General features: G+C 36.8%; 1 protein-coding gene across 3 annotated transcripts in view; it reads right to left on the reverse strand.

Moving 5' to 3' along the window:
* The window catches only part of TAF4B (TATA-box binding protein associated factor 4b), a 179,573-nt gene that overhangs the window by 137,994 nt on the left and 20,869 nt on the right, over nt 1-20,710 (reverse strand). For all 3 annotated transcript variants that reach the window (XM_049620318.1, XM_049620317.1, XM_049620319.1), the window contains exons 6-9: nt 17,159-17,248; nt 12,532-13,146; nt 1,187-1,322; nt 418-523 (exon numbers count right to left, since the gene is read on the reverse strand). In XM_049620318.1, coding sequence (XP_049476275.1) covers nt 418-523; nt 1,187-1,322; nt 12,532-13,146; nt 17,159-17,248 — 947 coding nt within the window. The remainder of the gene's footprint in view (nt 1-417; nt 524-1,186; nt 1,323-12,531; nt 13,147-17,158; nt 17,249-20,710) is intronic.

Here is a 20,710-nt window from a genome sequence, read left to right on the forward strand (position 1 = left end):
TTGTTGGACTCCGCGCTGTCAGTGCAGAGCCTGCTTCTCTTTCCCTCTCTCTCTCTGCCCCTTCCCTGGTCATGTGTGTGCGTGCGCTCTCTCTCTCTCTCTCTCTCTCTCTAAATTTTAAAAAACAAATTAAAGAATAGAGGTTGCTGGAGGCAAGGGTTAGAAGGTAATTGATTTGAAAATAGCATGAAGGTAAAGGATATGTTCAGCATCTTGATTATACAGGGATGTATATTTATCAAAATTCATTGAACTATACACTTAAGATTTATACACTTGCTTATAAATTATACTCAATAAAGTACTGTCGGCTTTTTAAAAAGGCATCAAGATATTTATTTTATAAGTACTATTCTGCCATCTTTTTTGTTAATACTACTTCCTTAAACCAGACCAAATTTTAACTATTTTCTTTACCTGAAAGATGTTATTCCATTCTCTTTTACTTTATTTTTCTGAATAGGAGATGCTTGGAGTGACAGAATTTTATTTCCTGGTAGGGTAATTTGCTTTAAAATGGAAGCTATAAAAACAAAAGAAGAAAAAAGAATTTTAAAAAAATCAGTCATGCCATATTAGGAGAAATGCAGGACAGCAGCTTTTAATATACCCAGAATAACCAAAAGAAATTTCAAGCTGTCCTAGAACTATGTTTAAACTCAAAAATGACAATGAATTTATTCCCTGCATGAAATCATCTTAGAAAAATCAAAATTTCTTTTCATACAGTCTTCAGCCTATAGGATTACCAGCATTATGAAAATATGCATAAATAGTGACAAGTGATGTTAATATATCATTTATATTTGCATATTTTAAAAATACATGAAACTTCTTTTGTGTTAAGACTGATTTCCAAATGTAGAAAAAGTACATTTCAAAAAGAAAGAAAGCTATAGCAATTTTTGTAAATTAAAAAAAGTGCTTTATTCACTAATACATTGTTTTATCTAATTACAAAATACCATGAGTAGTTGCTTCTTCTACTCTAAGATATATATCCCCAAAAAGTAGCTATGTATATACAAAGAATGTGCTAGTGATTTTTCAGTCCTCTCTCCTAGGTCCTACTTTTAAAAGAGTACCTTTTCTTAATATAACAAATAAAAAAGAGAACACAAAACCCCATCATGTTCCAAACCCAGTATGATGGGGCCAGGGATGCGGGGTGGGGGTTGGGGTCTACCTGGAGGAAACTGACTGGCAGGTATTGCAGTGCTCACTGGCATCTTCTTCTGTCCAGATTTCTGAATGGTCAATGCTGAGGAATGGGGAAGTGTGGTCACTTGTTTTGCAATACCTCCTGAAGGCTGCTGGACTACCTGAAACAATGAGAGTTATTAATACACTCATTCAACTAAACCTGCTTTAGGAAAGAACAAGCTTTCAGTTGTAACAGAACAAATGATTGTGCTCACCTAACTGTAAATATACCTTTATGTTAGCATAACAAGAAAGTCTACCTAAAATTTATATCTGTATGTAGCAAAATTATCTTGTTCAAAAGTGAAAAATAGGACTTTCTCACGCAACGTACAGTAAAACCTTGGTTTGTGAGCATAATTCGTTCTGGAAACATTTTGCTTGTAATCCAAAGCATGTGTATATTCAAGTGCATTTCCCCATCAGAAATAGTGGGAACTCAATTTGTTCCACAACCCAAAAACATTCATATAAAAATGATTACAATACTATAATACAAAATAAAGAAAATACAGCATATAAAGAAAAATAAACAGGGGCATCTAAGTGGCTCAGTAGGTTAAGCATCCAACTTCAGCTCAGGTCCTGATCTCACAGTTTGTGAGTTCAAGTCTCACATGGGGCTCTGTGCTGACAGCTCAGAGCCTGGAGCCTGCTTTGGATTCTGTATCTCCCTCTCTCTCTGCCCCTCCCCCACTCACAATCTGTCTCTGTCTCTCAAAAATAAATGTTTAAAAAAAAAATGTAAAAAAGAAAAATAAACAAATTAACCTGTGCTTACCTTTGAAAACCTTTGTGGCTGGTGTGAGGGAGATAAGAGAAATGAGGGTTATTGTGTAGGACGACTTGCACTATCACTAACAGAATCACTGCTATTTACTGGCTCAATGGAATCTTTTTCTTTTTGTGCAACTTTAACAAGGAACCTATCCAATGACACTTGCTTTTGCCTCCTTTTGAGGATTTTGTGGAAATGTGACGTTGTTTTGTCATTAAACAGATTCATCCCTCACACTGCTACAGCTGTATTCACGTGGTGCTTTTCTACAAAATTTTGCAGCTTCCCACATTGTACACATCTCCCTAATCTCATTTGAAGTGGGGGATTCCTCCACCTTTTTTTCCTCCTCCTCTGCATAGGAGATCTCCTCCATAACCTCTTGTTGTTGCTCACAATGCAACAGTTGGATCCAACGGTAGGATGCCAGTTGTGGGCACCTTCCAACATTCTGAAAAATCAGATTTCTGCCAAACGCTGCGGCCTGAGACCAAGTATCTGAGTATGGGACACGATCACCCACAATCCCACACTGAAGAGAGACAGAGAAGAACCACTGGCTCAGCTGTGATCATGTGATGTTTGGCGTCACATACTACTTGTATTGTAAGGCATCACTCATTGATCAGGTTAAAATTTATTAGAAATGTTTGCTCGTCTTGCAGAACACTCGCAGAACAAGATACTCGCAATCCAAGGTTTTACTGTGTTTTCTTTTTAGAGTGTAATTCAAATTTACACTATCCACTGCCCAATTTAACTCTCTATTTGGATCATATTTTCTTTTTTTGTTTTTTTAGTTTATTTATTTATGTTGAGAGAGTGCAAGTGGGAGAGGGGCAGAGATAGGGGGAGAAAGAGAGAATCCAACCCCACAGAACTGTGAGATCATGCCCTGAGCCGAAACCAAGAGTTAGAGGCCTAACTGACTGGGCCACCCAGGTGCCCCTTTTTTCTTTTTAATTATTTATTTCATTTATTTTGAGAGTATGCATATGAGCAGGGGAGGGGCGGGGGGGAGGGGCAGAGAGAGAGGGAGGGAATCCAAAGCAGGCTGCACTGTCAGGTGTATGAGATCAGGACCTGAGCCAAAATCAAGAGTTGGACACTTAACTGACTGAGCCACCTGGATGCTGTGTATTTCTTTATTATATATTTTATATATACTTTATAGGTATCTGCATTATTTGCTTTTTTATGATTAGCATATACTACATTTATAATTAGAAAAATGAAGTTGAGTTTTCAAACTAATATTACTAGAAAAATAATAAATTCTACAATGAAATATGCATTCACAGTTACATTTATGCATTCAGACTGAATCTTAACAGAAACAATCCTTACAATTCTGGCCTCTTTCCCCATTCACTCACATTTTCTTCCTTAATATCCTTTACTAAGTATTCTTTTTCAGTATTTTAATTTTGAAAAACAATAATAAAATATTATTAGAGGGTGCCTGGGTGCCTCAGTGGTTAAGCATCTGACTTCAGCTCAGGTCATGATCTCACCTTTTGAGAGTTCAAGTCCCACATTAGGTAAGCATGAGCCCTGCTTCCGATGTAAAAACAAAACAAACAACAACAACAAAAACGACAAGCCCTGCTTCCGGTGAGCTCTGCTTCTCTCTCTGTCCCTCGTGAGATTCTCTCTCTCTCTGTCCCTTGCTCACTTGCACCCTTCTCTTTCTTAAGGGGGAAAAAAAAAAAAATATATATATATATACACACATACATATATATACATATATATGTATACACACACACACACACACACACACACACACACGTGTGTGTGTGTGTGTGTGTGTGTGTGGTGAGTTAGTCTTCATACCATTCTGATACGTACTCACGTAATAGCCCGAAGCTCTGTCCCTGAGGTGGATGCGGGCCCTACACAGCCTGGCTGTATGTGACTTGGACTATAAGGAGTGGAGGTGGGGCAGACAGGGATAGCACCCATGGGACCGAGGCACCACTATGTGGCCCTGACAAGAACAAGCTGGGGAAAGCAAGCCTCAGTGCCCACCCGTAGGATCCCAGGTGTGCCTGGCCCTGCCTACAGCCCACATGGGATCAAGATCATACACATGGGGGGAGACAAATATGCCAGTTAAAAACATATAAATATATCTTTATACATGTTTATAATTATATATATTATGAATATACAAATATTTATATAAATGTATATGATACATGGTATTTATACATATCACAAAGTTCTGAGCTGGGATTTAAATAACCCTGGATCCCTATTATTCCTCATCTTAATGATTATGACACTTGGGGCAGCATGTACAGCACACTGCACGCTTGCTGAACAAAATAAAATACAATGAGTGAGAAAGTAGAAGAGCATTCATTAGCGTTCTTTCAAAGTACCACTTAAAACCACAGTATTAGGCATCTTATGGAGATTGAGAAATTATTGCAGAGAGATGGAAATTTACCTGAAGAGATATTTATTCCTACTTGGCAAGCAAAAGAAAGCTGTATCATATTTTTGCAAACTTAAGTCCTTTATTTCCCTCCAAAAAACCACTAGCAAGGAAAATCACTAAGTAGCACATACCTTAGCCTTTTATCTTGACATGTCAAATTCTGATGTTTTATTTGAATCTTAAAATAAATTAATGTTCTAATAGTTCATAGAAATATAGGTCTAGGGCTACATAACATTACTTAGGTTTTTTTTTTTAATTATGATTTTTACATTATGCTCTGGGATATGTGACAAGGAACTATTGCTTTCTCTGTATTTCAACCCTCACCTACTCCCCTATTCATAAATACACAGCAATCAAATGTTTATCTGTAAATAACTCAAGTAGTGCATGCACACACAGCTACTGGATTCAATCACTTACTATCTCCTCTAATTTCTATACATTATTCAATATGTGATTACCGGAATGAACTCAGTAAGGTTGACTTCCAGAAAATAGAAGACCCTAACTAAACAAAAGCTGCAGTATAAAAGTCAGTTAGTTAGTTGCCAACCATTTCTCAGGAACAGCTAATATATGGTTCTTGTACCACAATTCCTTACCTTCTGGGACAATGGCATACACCACTAAACACTTCTATATGCCCACATTCAGCCTCAGAATCTTAACACAGAGCTCCAGTCAAATCCTACAATGAAAGTTGAAACTTATTTGCCATGCCCAATCTAAATTAAAACTCAATCTTGGTAAACCTTAGAACATGCTGTTTCTTTAATTTAATGGGCCTTCTAAACTCTTAAAAATGTGCTCAGGGGCGCCTGGGTGGCTAAGTCAGTTAAGCGTCAGACTTCAGCTCCCGTCATGATCTCGTGGTTTGTGAGTTGGAGCCCCGCATCGGGCTCTGGGCTGACAGCATGGGGCCTGCTTCGCATCCTCTGTCTCCCTCTCTCTCTGCCCCTCCCCTGCTTGCTCTCTCTCTCTAAAATAAAAAAACATTTTTAAAAATGTGCTCAAATGAACTCTTAATTATACCACCAGCTTTTATAGGAATCTGTAAATGCTGCTTAAAATTGAGAACCTATAGGGGTGACCGGGTGGCTCAGTCAGTTGAGCGTCCGACTTCGGCTCATGTCATGATCTTGCAGGTCGTGAGTTTGAGCCCTGTGCCAGGCTCTGTGCTGAGAGCTCAGAGCCTGGAGCCTGCTTCAGATTCTGTGTTTTCCTTTTTCTCTGCTCCTCACCCACTGATGCTCTCTCTCTCTCTCAATAATGAACATTAAAAAAAAAGTGAGAACCTATAAATTTTTGTTAAATTTTAAATGTGCTTATTGTAAGATTTGATTCATATGAAATTCTAGAACAAGCAAAAGTAATCTGTGGGAGAAAATTATCAGAAGAGTTGTTGCTTCTGGGGATGTTGGGGTGGGGACTGAGAAGGAACACAAGGGTACTTCAAGATGATGTTAACATACTATAACTTGGTAGGGGATCTGAGTTACACAGAAGTATACACTAACTGCCAGAACTTATCCAATGGTACATTTAAAATTTGTGTACATCACTGTATGTAGATTTTAGCTAAAAAGAAAAAGAACAGGAAATACTGAACTGTAGTTAATAATATGCATGTTTAACTATTTAGGAAGAAGTCTTTGAAACCATCAAATAAGATGATTGAAGGCTGGATAAATACATGATAAATCAAGTATAGTAATTATAAACAGAATCTGGGTGGTTGCTATACAGGTGTTCACTATGAACTTCAACACTGCTATGTTTCAAAATTTCCATAATAAAACATTTTCTTTGATAAAGCAAAAATAAGATGACCTAATACTGTAAACACTGTTTCTAAATAGTTTATTGTCCATCAATTCTAATGTATCCTTGCCAATTAAAAGAAAAAAAAAAAACTCAAGTAAATTTAAATGAACTAGCATTAATCAATCTATATACTATTATATAAACTCTGATTAAATATGGCATGTGGAGAATCTTCTATGCAACCCTAAATACACATGGTAAATAAAGGTACCTTACTTGAATTCAATTTCTTTCTTCACCAAAACTTTCCTCAGTCCCATTTAAGTGGCACTACAACCATCAACTGGAATTCTACCTCTCTTCTCACACTTAACAGAATGCAAAAAAAGAAAGAAAAAAATACAAACTGCTTAAATCTGGATCCTTAGGTCAGTCCAATATGAAACGGAGAGTGAACTACCTGAGCCAATAAAACAATTAATGATCCTTGTTTTGTTTTTTTTTCCTACTCAATTTTTACTTTAACTTCTCTAATAAATATAGTGGCCACCAGCATACTCAGAAACTAAAATTTATACCCTTGAAAATACTTCTCCATGTCCAGTGAAAACTGAAGTCAGAGACAGTCAGCAGAGTTACATCTCATATAGTATTTCATATAAAGATATATTTGTTTAAAATTCTTTAATGGGTCCCTTACTTCAAAATAATTAGGTACCAGAGGAAAATACAATGCAACAAGAATAAATCTTTTCTAATATTCTAGATCAATTTGTTTTAAGAAATCAGCTTTACTTCAATGGAATGAAATGGAAAATTACCACATTTAATAATGTACTAGTACTTGTTTTCATCTGATATCCACAAAACCGTAATATTTGGAGAATGACTGTTGGACATACTTGGCCACTTATTTATCAAATGCCTACAATTCTGTTAAGGAAGAAATGCAGATAAAAGAGTCATATGTATGTATGTATGTATATATATATATATATATATATATATGTATGTATGTATGTATATATATATATATGTATGTATATATATATATGTATGTATGTATATATATATATATACATACATACATACATATACACACACACACACACACACACACACACAGACATATATACGTATTTTCTACAGAGAGAGAGAGAAAGCGCATGCACATGCCCATGTGCAAGCAAGGGAAAGGGGGCAGAGGGAGAGAGGGAGGGAATGAGGGAAGGAGAGAGAACCTTAAGGAGGCTCCATGACACAGAGCTCAATTCCATAAGCCTGGGATCAGGACCTGAACCAAAATCCAGAGTCAGACACTCAACAGACTGAGCCACCCCAGGTGCTCGGGGAAATATATATTTGAAATAAGAAAAATATCCAAGATAATATAAAAGCTTCCTGCCCTATCTCCAAGTATAAACTGTTTTTAAAGATATTGAACTAACAACATATAATACAATATTACTACTAAGAGTGGCAACATTCAGTTTGCTCTCTAAAATTATCAGCATTTTTCTTTTCCCTAAAAATACAGACCAGGAATTTTGAATTAACTTTCTCATTCGTGAATTTTATTCATACATGTTGTGGACTTTAGAGACTTATTAATTTTTATATGGTAAAATTAGTTATTAAAATATATCAAATTTAATTTTTAAAATGACCAAACTGAAATTAAAATTTAGTTCTCTATTAAATTACCTTTTGTTAATTAAGTTTAAATTTAATTTAAATTATACTGTAAATTAAATTTAGCTTTTGCTCAATTATGAGTAAAACAGTTTTTTCACAAATATCCTAAGAAAACTGTTTAAGTGCTGAAACTTCTGAAAGCTTCTACTTATTACCTATCCATCATCAGTAGACTATACTACATATCATCCACTCTCTTTCACTAACTTTAAAGGTAAAAACGTTAAGCTTAACATTTAGAGTGTGTAACATCATATAACACCTGCTATGCTAGAATTAATAGATAATAACATTAACATTTATAAAAACTAGATTCTCAGATGAAATCAAAAGAACTACTGATTAGGTCCACATTTCAATAATTCAAGCATTTGAGGACTAAAATATACAAAGCAATGAACTACTGGCACAAAATGAAAAACTTTCATCTACGGAAGCTGTGAACAAGTCAATTCTTCTGATGAGAACTTTAAGCAGATCCCCAGAAGTTAACATACAATAATCAATGAGATAGAAAAGATAACATGTAGTAATAAATCTAAATTTAAAAAAAAATGGGGAAGGGCCTCTTTAATCTGGAATAAAAATGTATAATTTCATAAAGCAATAATTCTATAAAATTTAAACCCTGCAATGGGAGATTAAGAGGATTCTTATAGCTCAAAAGCATGGATATAGAAAACATCTAGAAAGCAGGAAACCTATACAATTTCCAGAAAAATTAGCAGAAATGCTAGAAACAGATAAAGTATAAAGAAGGAATTTTAAAATTCACGATCAATTATTAAAGGGAATAAACAAATTTAAAAACTAACATTGAACAGTAATACTTGCATTCAGCTCATTTTTAATTTTTTTAACGTTTATTTATATATTTTTAAAATTTCTTTTGATGTTTTATTAATTTTTGAGAGAGAGAGTGCAAACAGAGGAGGAGCAGACAGAGAGGGAGACACAAATTCCAAAGCAGGCTCCAGGCTCTGAGATATTAGTACAGAACCTGACATGGGACTCAAACTCACGAACCATGAGATCATGACCTGAGCCAGTGTCGGACGCTTAACCGACTGAGCCACCCAGACGCCCCTAATGTTTATTATTTTTGAGAGAAAGAGAAAGAGACAGAGCATGAGCATGAATATGAGAAGAGGAGGGGCAGAGAGAGAGAGACACAGAATCTGAAGAAGGCTCCAGGCTCTGCACAGTGAGCACAGAGCCTCAAGCAGGGCTCAAACTCACAAACTGTGAGATCATGACCCAAGGTGAAGTCTGATGCCTAACAAACTGAGCCACCCAGGTGCCCCATTCTTCAGCTCATTTTTAGAGACTACATCCTGAGTTGCCCAGACCACAGATTTGATCCAGTATGGCAATTCTCATATCTCAAATTATTATTTGCCATCTTTCTTAAAAGCTGCACTGAATACTTTCTTATGTTTCTAGCATCCTATTTTCCTTCTCACCTATCTGGGATTAAATTGGACAATGGTTTAAAATGGGCTCACCTAATACTAATAAACACTTTAGTAAATATTAATTTTCCACATTAATTTGAAAAAATATCCTAGTTCAGTCCTCTCTGTGGCATTACCATACAGAATGGCTTATCTTGTTTTGTGCCCGAGGTAAAAATGTGTTACAAAACAGATTACAATGCATCTTCAGTGTCTATTGCTCTAGTGTTTGTCATTTTTAAATATGAAGGTATGAATACTGACATCAAATGTGTTGAGTAAAATTAAAACAAAGGCCAAACGGGGTGCCTGGCTGGCTCAGTAGGTAGAGCATGCAACTCTCAATCTCAGGGTCCTGAGTTTAAGCCCCACCATTGGGCATGGAGCCTACTTAAAAAAAAAAAAAAAAAAAAAAAAATGTAAACAAACAAAGGCTAAACAAGAAAGCAGAATTCACAAGGAAAATTAAAATACTCCACATTATACAAATGAAAGTAGTAAGTCAAAAAACCCCTAACATTTACCATTGGATTCATTCATTCTTTTTCTCTTTCTTTCTTAGATTTTATTGTTAAGTAATCTCTGTATCCAACGTGGGGCTCCAACTCACAACCCTGAGATCCAGAGCTGCATACTCGAAGTACTGGGCTAGCCAGGCACCATCCACTGGATTTTCTGTTACATTTTTTCTTTACTGAAATTGTTCCTAATGTATAACAAGTCAAACCTACAAAACACAAATGCTATCAAGATATTATTACCACATAGCTTTTCTGTTTCAGGACACTCTAGAAACTTAGAAGTTCTTGTCATGAGTACCATACTCTAATGGGAAAGACACTAGGTTCTAGTCTGAGATCCAATACTTGTTGAGTGCCAGTGGATGGGTCACTTAATGTTTCCAGAGTCTTAGTTTTCTCACTGCCTTTTCTTTATCACAAAATTATTTTAAAACCCATAGTTAATACATGACATGCTTTTAAAATTCTACATAGCTATAAAGTATTATTTCACTTCAGGAACTAATAATAGTATAAATGTTCAATAAAGATTAGCACTGATTCAAGAATCACTTATGACCTGTAAAGAGGATTTCAATTCTGTTCAGTGCTCCCAAAAAACAGGCCTTTCCTTGAGGCAATTACTCTGTTTCAGTGGTTCCCAAAGCTGGCTGCTCAGACTGATATTTAAGAATCACTGCTTCTAAAAAGGTTTCAAGTCTGAGATTAAATTCAGACAACCCAAGAGAAACCCTGCAAGGCAGGCACATTTCTGTATTTGAAAATCAGACCCTGAGTGGGAAGGGATGAAAAAAAGATTAGCACCCAGGAAATGGCTATTACTTCCTACCTACTCAGGAGTTTGATTGTCCATATTGATCTTCCTTCTTTCATCTTACACCCATTGCTACCTTCTGCCTCAAAGACAATCATCCACAGATACTAACCTCTGCTCCTGATCACACAAACAAGGCTAGTAAGTCTACTTGGATTTTATTATTCCCAGAAGCAGAATAAAAACTAAAACAAAGAGATTCAACACACAGCCTTTAACAAAAAGATTTATAAAAGAAAACAAGGGCAATTACCAAAACTATACTAGAACAGCTAGTGTAACAGGTGTTAGTTACAGTATAAGGTAAGCAAAAAGAAAAATAATTTTTATTTTACTTATTATTTTTTTAATGTTTATTTTAGAAAGAGAGAGACACAAAGAGCATGAATGGGGGAGGGGCAGAGAGAGAGGGAGACACACAATCTGAAACAGGATCCAGGCTCTGAGCTGTCAGCACAGAGCCCAATGTGGGGCTCAAACTCACAAGCCTTGAGATCACAACCTGAGCCGAAGTCAGACGCTCAACCGACTGAGCCATCCAGGCAACCCAAGAAATGTGATTCTTAACTCACCATGTACTATCTCCCACAGGTTATTAATAATACTCTCACCACCTGTCTTGAATCAACTAAAATGTTCTAAACACTGAAAATAAGGGGAAGCCCCATGAAAATGAGCCAGGAAGCCAAAAGGGGAACCTCTCACACCCTACAACTAGTCATCAGCTGCAGACCCCAACACAAAGAGAGGTACCTTGCATTCTGAACAGGAAGAAACCTATCCTTTACTACGACTGCAGGAGGAAGAAAGATTTTCATCTTGCCCAGCAACAGCCCAGCCGATGAGAGAGAGACTGTCACAACTCCGCCAAGGAGAAGCTACTACACATCGAACTGTGTTTACTCCAAAGGACTTTTGATTATAACAGCCTTTTCCAACTTCCTCCTTTCCTCTATACAAGGCCATTCTCTTCTGCTCTCTAGATGTGCCTGTGATTTTGCCATAGCTTGCTTGTCCTGAATCTAATGCTCTGCTATTCCCAAATAGCAGTTTATTACCAATAAACTGGTAAAATAACTGACAGTTTTATTTCTAAGTGTTAACAGCGCTAATTGATAAATAGCTAAGGTTTCTTTCATCCAAGAACCTCCCAACCTACCAAGTTTAGGAAAAAACACAGCTTCATACTCATCTATTCCCCTCACCGTTTCCCTCCCCTCTTAGCATATTTTTCTTGAGAACTGTTACCATAACATTACCTCTGTAATAACCTTGTCAAAAAGATTTAGTCTGAATCTTAACTTGAGGAAACAATTAGACATAACAAAGGACATTCTGCAAAACAACTAGCCTGGGCACTTAAACTATTACAAGATAATGAGCAGCCATGAAAGGCTGGGGAGCTGTTCTGGATTAAAGGAGCCTAAAGAGAAAAGACAGGTGAATGTAACAGGCAGTTCTCTATCAGAAAAAAAGTAGCTGTAAACGACACTGTTGGCACAACTAGGAAAATAACTGTACCAATACTAACTTTCCACATATGATAATAAGTGTGAGGCCCTTATGTTAGAGAAAAAATCCTTTTCAGTAGGAGATACACAGTACTTAGCTTAGAGGTGCAACATCACGACTTCTGCAATAAGCTCTCAAATGGTTCAGGAAAAAGTTATGTGCGTGTGCTTATGTGTGTGAACACAGAGAGGAAGAAACTAAACGAATATGGCAAAATGTTACCAAGTATTCAAACTCAGTCAAGGATACGCAGGGGCCTGTTTTACTAGCCTTGCCAGCTTTCTGAATGTTTGAAATTTTCAAAAGAAGAAACTGAGGAAGAAATGAACGTTACTCACTAGTTGTTTGACTTTAACTGCCTGTGGAATACCAGCCGGCTGAGAAAGGACGGGGCCTGGTGGTGCAAGTTTTATCTGGACTGGAGCAATGACAGGCTTGTCAGATGTGGTCCCAGCAGAGGTCATGACAGGTTTCACAGACGGAAGACAGACAGCTGCTGCCGAAGGTTCTCCGAAAGTCACCGCAGGGAGAGCCAGCGTGACTGCTGCCCCAGAGACAGCTGGCTTCTCAGGTGGGAGGGAGACTGCTGTGACTGTGTTCTGTATAGATGTCACCAGTGGTTTTGGAGTCTGAAGCAAAACCGTTCCAGCTGCTGTTCCTCCTGGTGCAGCAGGTGGACCCAGAGAATGAAGTGTCACAACTCCTGGTTTTGCTCCCCCTGGGCCAGCAAGTGGATTCAGAGCTGGCACTGACACAGTGCTGGCTGTTGTTGTTCCAGAAACAATGATGGGTTTTTCAGGCTGGATGGAGCAAACTGTTGTTGTCACCACGGGAGAAGTGGCTGCTGTTGTGGTACAGGTAGCAATGACAACCTCACTACAGGTCTGCTGAACACACTGCTGAATAAAGCTCTGGGAGTTGGGCACGAGTTGTCGTAAGGCAATCACACTTTTCTAGAAACGGGAGAAAAAAGAACCTGATTAAATAAATCAACTGCTAGTAAAACTAAAGGATTTAGTACTTCATAGCTTTGTATTTTTCATAGCTTTACAACATAAAACAAATCAAAAGTATATCAGGTGTTTCAGTTGAGGAAATCTGGTATCACTTCATATTCATATCCTGTCAAAATCCAGGATACAGTCAATTTAAAGCCCCAAAGTGCTTTATTTTTCAACAGGAAATTATCTCCCAATATTAAACTTATTTTGTATACCTCAATATCAATTTAGTAAAATAAAAACACTGTGTATACTTGTTTATATTTACCTATACCCCATAACAGATCACTAATAATCTTAGTATCTATAAGTTTGTTTTATAACAATAGAATCTATCAAAAAAAAAGGTTTTAGTAAACAACTTTCAAGCTTTGGATAGACAGTCTTAAATCAAAATAAAAGTAATACAAGAAAAAACAAAAATAAAACTAATACAAACAAGGTCAATTTCCTTAATTGAGCTAGAATATTTTCATTTATTTATTTAACTATTTGTCTGTTTATTCATTTGTGTTATTTATTTGAGATAGAATGCGAGTGCATGCATGCGGTGGGGGAAAAGCAGAGGGAGAGGGAGGGAGAGAGTCTTTTGGGGGGATGTGGGGGGGAGAGACGATCTTAAGCAGGCTCCACACTCAGCATGGAGCCCAACTCAGGGCTCAATCTCATGATCTGAGCCAAAATCAAAAGTGGGACACTTAACTGACTGAGCCCCTTAGGTTTCCCAAGCTAGAATATTTTGACAGGATTTTACATTGGTGTCCCTCACACCCTTCTAAAAGAGTAAAGGGTGTTCAAACTAAAAAGTAGAACATTCTTTTTGTCCCTGGGGATTTTGTTTTTAAGAAAGAAAAAAAAAAAATGGAAAAGGAGGCAAGATAGTAGGTTATCTTTTGGTGAATTCAAGGGCTGTTTGGAAGGTTTCCTTGTTTTGACATTTAAATTCAGTCAGACTGCCTTTATTTAAGAAGCAAATGAGAACCATTGTTCTTCCTTTTCTTATAGTTACTTCCTTTACTTTTTTTTTTTGATTAAAAAGGATTGAAAAGCTCTCTGAAGGTTTTCAAATATGTATGTAAATGGTAACAAAAGAAAGTAAGAAACAATCTCTCATAATCTTTTTCCAAACTTTAAAAACAAGCTGCTTTGGAAACACATGAACAGATGAAGTGATCTGATTAAATTTAAGCTAGAATTCTAACATGAGGGGATCCTGAGAAAAACACAATTGAAAAAAAATGTTAAAATAATGAGACTCAGGGGCATCTGGGTGGCCCAGTCAGTTGAACGTCCGACTTCAGCTCAGGTCACAATCTCACAGTTCGTGACTTGGAGCCCAGCGTCGGGCTCTGTGCTGACAGCTCAGAGCCTGGAGCCTGCTTCAGATTCTGTCTCCCTCTCTCTGCCCCTCCCCCACTCATGCTCTGTCTCTGAAAAATGAATAAACATTAAAAAAATTGTTTTAATAAATTAATTAATGAGACTCAAAGAGATAATAAAAAATATATGTCTAAATTATCTCTTGATCAGCTGGCCAGAGTTAAGTTTAAATGTGGCATCTCTGGGGCGCCTGGGTGGCGCAGTCGGTTAAGCGTCCGACTTCAGCCAGGTCACGATCTCGCGGTCCGTGAGTTCGAGCCCTGCGTCAGGCTCTGGGCTGATGGCTTGGAGCCTGGAGCCTGTTTCAGATTCTGTGTCTCCCTTTCTCTCTGCCCCTCCCCCGTTCATGCTCTGTCTCTCTCTGTCCCCAAAAAAAAAAATAAATAAAAAACGTTGAAAAAAAAAAAAAATTTAAATGTGGCATCTCTATGCCACATTCAATGTCCAAAAGCTTTCAAAAATGAGAAAAAAATTCTCACCAAAAAAAAAAAAAAAAAAATCACAAAACTTAATAGATGCTTAAAAAACACATAAAGGGATGCCTGGGTGGTTCAGTTGGTTAAGCTTCTGGCCCTTGATTTCAGCTCAGGTCCCAATCTCACCGTTTGTGAGATTGAGTCCCATGCTGGGCTCTGTGCTGACAGCATGGAGCCTTCTTATGGTTCTCTGTCTCCCTCTCTCTCTCTGCCCTTCCCTCTGCTCATGCACACACATGCACATGCTCACACTCTCTCTCTCTCTCAAAAATAAATAAACTTGGGGCGCCTGGGTGGCTCAGTCAGTTGGGCGTCCAACTTCGGCTCAGGTCATGATTTCGCGGTCCGTGAGCGGTCCGTGAGTTCGAGCCCTGCCTCGGGCTGTGTGCTGACAGCTCAGAGCCTGGAGCCTGTTTCAGATTCTGTGTCTCCCTCTCTCTCTGACCCTCCCCCGTTTGTGCTCTGTCTCTCTCTGAATAAAAAATAAAAAATAAGTGTTAAAAAAATTTTTTTTTTAATAAATAAATAAACTTAAAAAAATACATACAAAGCACAAATACTTCCTAGTGTAACATTTGGCAACTTAATGTTAGTATTATCAAACAGTCAGGTAGAATAAATTCTGGACCTGTGAGCTTGATAAAAAAATTACTCAATTTAAAGTTTTTTTCATCTCCAAAATGGAAACTACTATAAAATCTAGCACCTAGTATTCTCAAAAGACTGATATGAAAATTAAGCACAAACAATGCAAATTTAAAAAGCATCTAGCATGGGCGCCTGGGTGGCTCGGTCGGTTAAGCCTCTGACTTCGGCTCAGGTCATGATCTCACGGTCCGTGAGTTCGAGCCCCGCGTCGGGCTCTGTGCTGACAGCTCAGAGCCTGGAGCCTACTTCGGATTCTGTGTCTCCCTCTCTCTCTGACCCTCCCCTGTTCATGCTCTGTCTCTCTGTCTCAAAAATAAATATTAAAAATCAAAAAATAAAAATAAAATAAAAAATAAAAATAAAAAGTATCTAGCAAAGCATAGGATACATAATAGAAGCCTACTGATTATCTTCCTTCTCCCCCATGGTGTCTCCAGGGAGTATGAAATACAGATAAATTCAAGAGTTGTCAGTGTCATATAGACACCTATAGCTCACAGAACTTTAGGCATTGAAAGGGACCCAAGGAAGAACTGCCTCTAACTTCTCAATCAAGAAGGTCATCCAAAAAGCAGGGCAGTAGTTATTTGATATTATTAGGTATTTTGCTGAACCTGCAATTTGCCTTTCCCCAGACCAAGTCTCCTTTAGCTAAAACATTCTGTTGCTATAGCCACAATTCATATCACATGATTGGCATCCTCCTAATCAATGTGCTCACCCTTCTAGTGACAGTTTCCACTATTTTAATATCCTTCTGAAGAGGTGCCCCATTTTCCTTCCAACTCTTCTTCTATGAGGCAACCAAAAGGAGCCTTCCACTGTGGCACCTCTTTCATCTCCCTACACAGTTAAGTCAAATTGTCTTCCATTATTTCAAAATTTATGGGATGACTCTGTGGTTCACTATAATCCCAGGTCTTTAATAACTGTATAAATTTCAATTCGATTCCTCTTCAGCTTCTGAATATCCCAAAAAAAATAATTTTTATAGTCTCTTGTTATCAAAGTTACTGTTCTACATTAAAATTCTATTTAATTCAACAAATTGTCAAAGGAGTATGCCTAGTAACAGTTTTTAAAAATAACAGCTCTCCCACTAAATTTGGCACGATGAGATTTTTTTTATTTCTAAGACAATATGAGTTATTAGGACAAAGCAGAAGGCCCTATTTTAATGGAAAAGTCAAGATATTTGAGGATATAAGCTTTAACAATATAATCATTAAGTTTTGTTCATGAATGAGGTGTTACTTCTGTTTTCTCAAAGTGTTCCAATCCAAAGAATATGGACTATGAATGTTAACAGATGACAACAGTTGAGAGCCCTCTCCTACGTTGTTAGTATTTTCACATTAAACTGCTGTCATATTGAAATATTCAGGTTTTCAATTATTTTTTAAAAATTATTTTAAATAATCTAATCCAAATAATTTCTTCAAAGTAACAGACAACTTTACCTTAAGAAAAGGAACTAGGTGAGGCTGAGGTGAAGACTTGAGTTCAACATACAGTTGTCTAGTAAATTCTTCTGCTTCAATTTTTGCATCCTGAGGAACAGAAGAAAGAAGAATACTTTTATGTTTACAAATATTTTAAAAGAGAAAAGGTATGTAATTCATGATTGATGTAAGGAGGTAAAAGACCTACCTGTATTCTGAAAACTAGAAGATGTTAATGAAAGAAATTGAAGAGGACACAAAAAAATGGAAACATATACCATGCTCATGGGATTGGAAGAATTAATATTGTTAACATGTTTATACTACCCAAAGCAATCTACAGATTGGATAAAATTCCTATCAAAATACCAACAGCATTTTTCATAGAACTAGAACAAATAATCCTAAAATCTGTGTGGAACCACAAAAGACCCTGAACAGCCAATCTTAAGAAAGAAAAAAGCTGGAGGTTATCACAATCCCAGATTTCAAACTATACTACAAAGCTATAGTAATCCAAACAGTATGGTATTGACACAAAAACAGATGCACAGATCAATGGAATAGAGTAGACAGCCAAGAAATAAGCCTATGTGTATATGGTCAATTAATCTATGACAATGAGGTGAAAATATACAATGGGGAAAAGACAGTCTCTTTAATAGTGTTGGGAAAACTGGACAGCTACATACAAAAGAATGAAACTGGACCATTTTGTTAAACCATATACAAAAATAAAATCAAAATGGATTAAAGACCTAAATGTAAGACCTAGAACCATAAAACTCCAGAAGAAAACACAGGCAGTAAACTCTTGGACATCAGCCTTAGCAATATTTTTCTGTATATGTCTTCTCAGGCAAAGGAAATAAAAGCAAAAATAAACTACTGAGACTATATCAAACTAAAAAGCTTTTGCAGAGCAAAGGAAACCATTAACAAAACAAAAAGGCAACTTCCTGAATAGGGAGAAGATAATGTGCAAATGACATACCTGATAAGGGGTTAATATCCAAAATATATAAAGAATTCATACAACTCAATACCAAAAAAAAAAAAAAAAAAAAAAAAAAATCTGATTAAAAATAGACAAGAGGACCTAAATAGACATTTTTCCAAAGAAGACTTAGGATGGCAAACAGACATATGAATAGATAGTCAATATCACTAATCATCAGGGAAATGAAAATCAAAAACACAATGAGATATTACCTCACACCAATCAAAATGGCTAATATCAAAAAAACAAGAAGTAATAAGTGTTGGCAAGGATGTGGAGAAAAGGAAACACTTATGCACTATTGGAAGGAATATAAATTGGTACAGTTGTTATGGAAAACAGTATGAAGATTTCTCAAAAATTTAAAAATTAAAATAACACATGATGCACTTCTGGGTATTTACCCAAAGAAAACAAAAACACTACTCTGAAAAATATATGCACCACTGTGTTTACTGCAGCACTGTTTACAATATCCAAGATATAAAAGCAACCTAAATGTCCATCATTAGACAGATGATTGGATAAAAAAGATGCGGTATATACATACAATGGAATATTACTCAGCCATAAAACAGAATGAGATCTTGCCACTCACAACATGGATGGACCTAGAGGGTATTATGCTAACTGAAGTAAGTCAGACAGGAGAAAGACAAATACTGTAAGATTTCACTTATATGTGAAATCTAAAAAATAATACAAAGAGAAACAAACTCAAATACAGAGAAGAAACTGGGGAGGAGAAAATAGGCAAAATAGCTGAAGGGACTTAGGAAGGGCAAACTTCCAGTTATAAAATAAGCAAGTCAGAGGGATGGAAAGTACAGCACAGGAAATATAACGAATAATATTGCAATAACTTTCTGGTGACAGATGGTAACCACACTTACTGTGGTAAACATTCTGTAATGTATGTAATTGTCAAATCACTATGCTGTATACTTGAAAATAATATGTCAACTACATTTAAATCAAAAATTAAAAATTTAAGTTAATTTTAATTTTTAAAAATGCTTGAAAGTTAAGTTAAAAATTTGTTTGTAGGACTTACAATTTTAAATATTTAAAATAGTTTTCCCAAGCAGAAAACTAACCGTTTCAAATGTGCTCTATTTCTAACAAATTATAGGTAGCATAAAAAAGAGTAGTAAAGAAGGTATTTTATTTTTTTTTTTTTAAATTTTTTTTTTTCAACGTTTTTTATTTATTTTTGGGACAGAGAGAGACAGAGCATGAACGGGGGAGGGTCAGAGAGAGAGGGAGACACAGAATCGGAAACAGGCTCCAGGCTCCGAGCCATCAGCCCAGAGCCTGACGCGGGGCTCGAACTCACGGACCGCGAGATCGTGACCTGGCTGAAGTCGGACGCTTAACCGACTGCGCCACCCAGGCGCCCCAAAGAAGGTATTTTAATATTTATAAAGTATACTTGTTTTCCTGTAATATTTGAAACATAAACATCTTCTGCTAGGAAAAAGTGACCATTTTTATACAAAAAATACACAAAATTCTCATTGTATGGTCAGAGAAACCTGTAGATTTTAGTAGTTCAAAAAATTCAAAATTGGGGCGCCTGGGTGGCGCAGTTGGTTAAGCCTCCGACTTCAGCCAGGTCACGATCTCGCGGTCCGTGAGTTCGAGCCCCGCGTCAGGCTCTGGGCTGATGGCTCGGAGCCTGGAGCCTGTTTCCGATTCTGTGTCTCCCTCTCTCTCTGCCCCTCCCCCATTCATGCTCTGTCTCTCTCTGTCCCAAAAATAAATAAAAAACGTTGAAAAAAAAAATTTAAAAAAAAAAAAAATTCAAAATTGTATTTCTCTGTTATATCATCAGCATATTTCTTAAGCATAAAATATGTAATATTTGCTCATTTCCACTTTCATCTGCTTTAATGTATGTAAGCATTTTATCTGAAAGATATAAAAATGAATGACATATAATTTGACAGCTAAAAAATACAGCATCTTGGAACTTGTTAAGTCAAAGATCATCACATTTTGTTTTAAATGTTTACTTATTTATTTTGAGAGAGAGAGACAGAGAGTGCACACAAGTTGGGGAGGGGCAAGAGAGAGAGAGAAGGAGACAAAGAATCCCAAGCAGGCTCCCCACTGTTAGCACAGAGCCCAACATAGAGCTTGATCTCACGAACTGTGAGATCATGACCTGAACTGAAATCAAGAGTTGGACACCCAACTGACCGAGCCACCCAGGCGCCCTAAAGGTCATCACATTTATTACTCTTCTCATTTTAAGAGAAGGAAAGGCAGACTTAAGATTAACTTACTTCCATGGGTTACAAAGTTTGTTGTTTGAACTTACAGACTGGCTTTCTGACATTTGCAATTCTAGTAACAATTTTTTACTTGGCCAAATAGTCAACCTTCTCTCCAAGGTCCTTTTTTAGGTTAAGGCATACAGAAAATAATAAACAATAGATTTACTTGTCTTAGATTTATTATCATTATAAAGCTCTTAAAAAGCAAAAGCAGAAGCACCTGGAGGGTTCAGTTCATTAAACATCTGGCTCTTGACTTTGGCTCAGGTCATGATCTCACAGTTCACGGGT

The sequence above is a fragment of the Panthera uncia genome, assembly GCF_023721935.1.
Source record: "Panthera uncia isolate 11264 chromosome D3 unlocalized genomic scaffold, Puncia_PCG_1.0 HiC_scaffold_8, whole genome shotgun sequence".
NCBI classification, from domain to species: domain Eukaryota; kingdom Metazoa; phylum Chordata; class Mammalia; order Carnivora; family Felidae; genus Panthera; species Panthera uncia.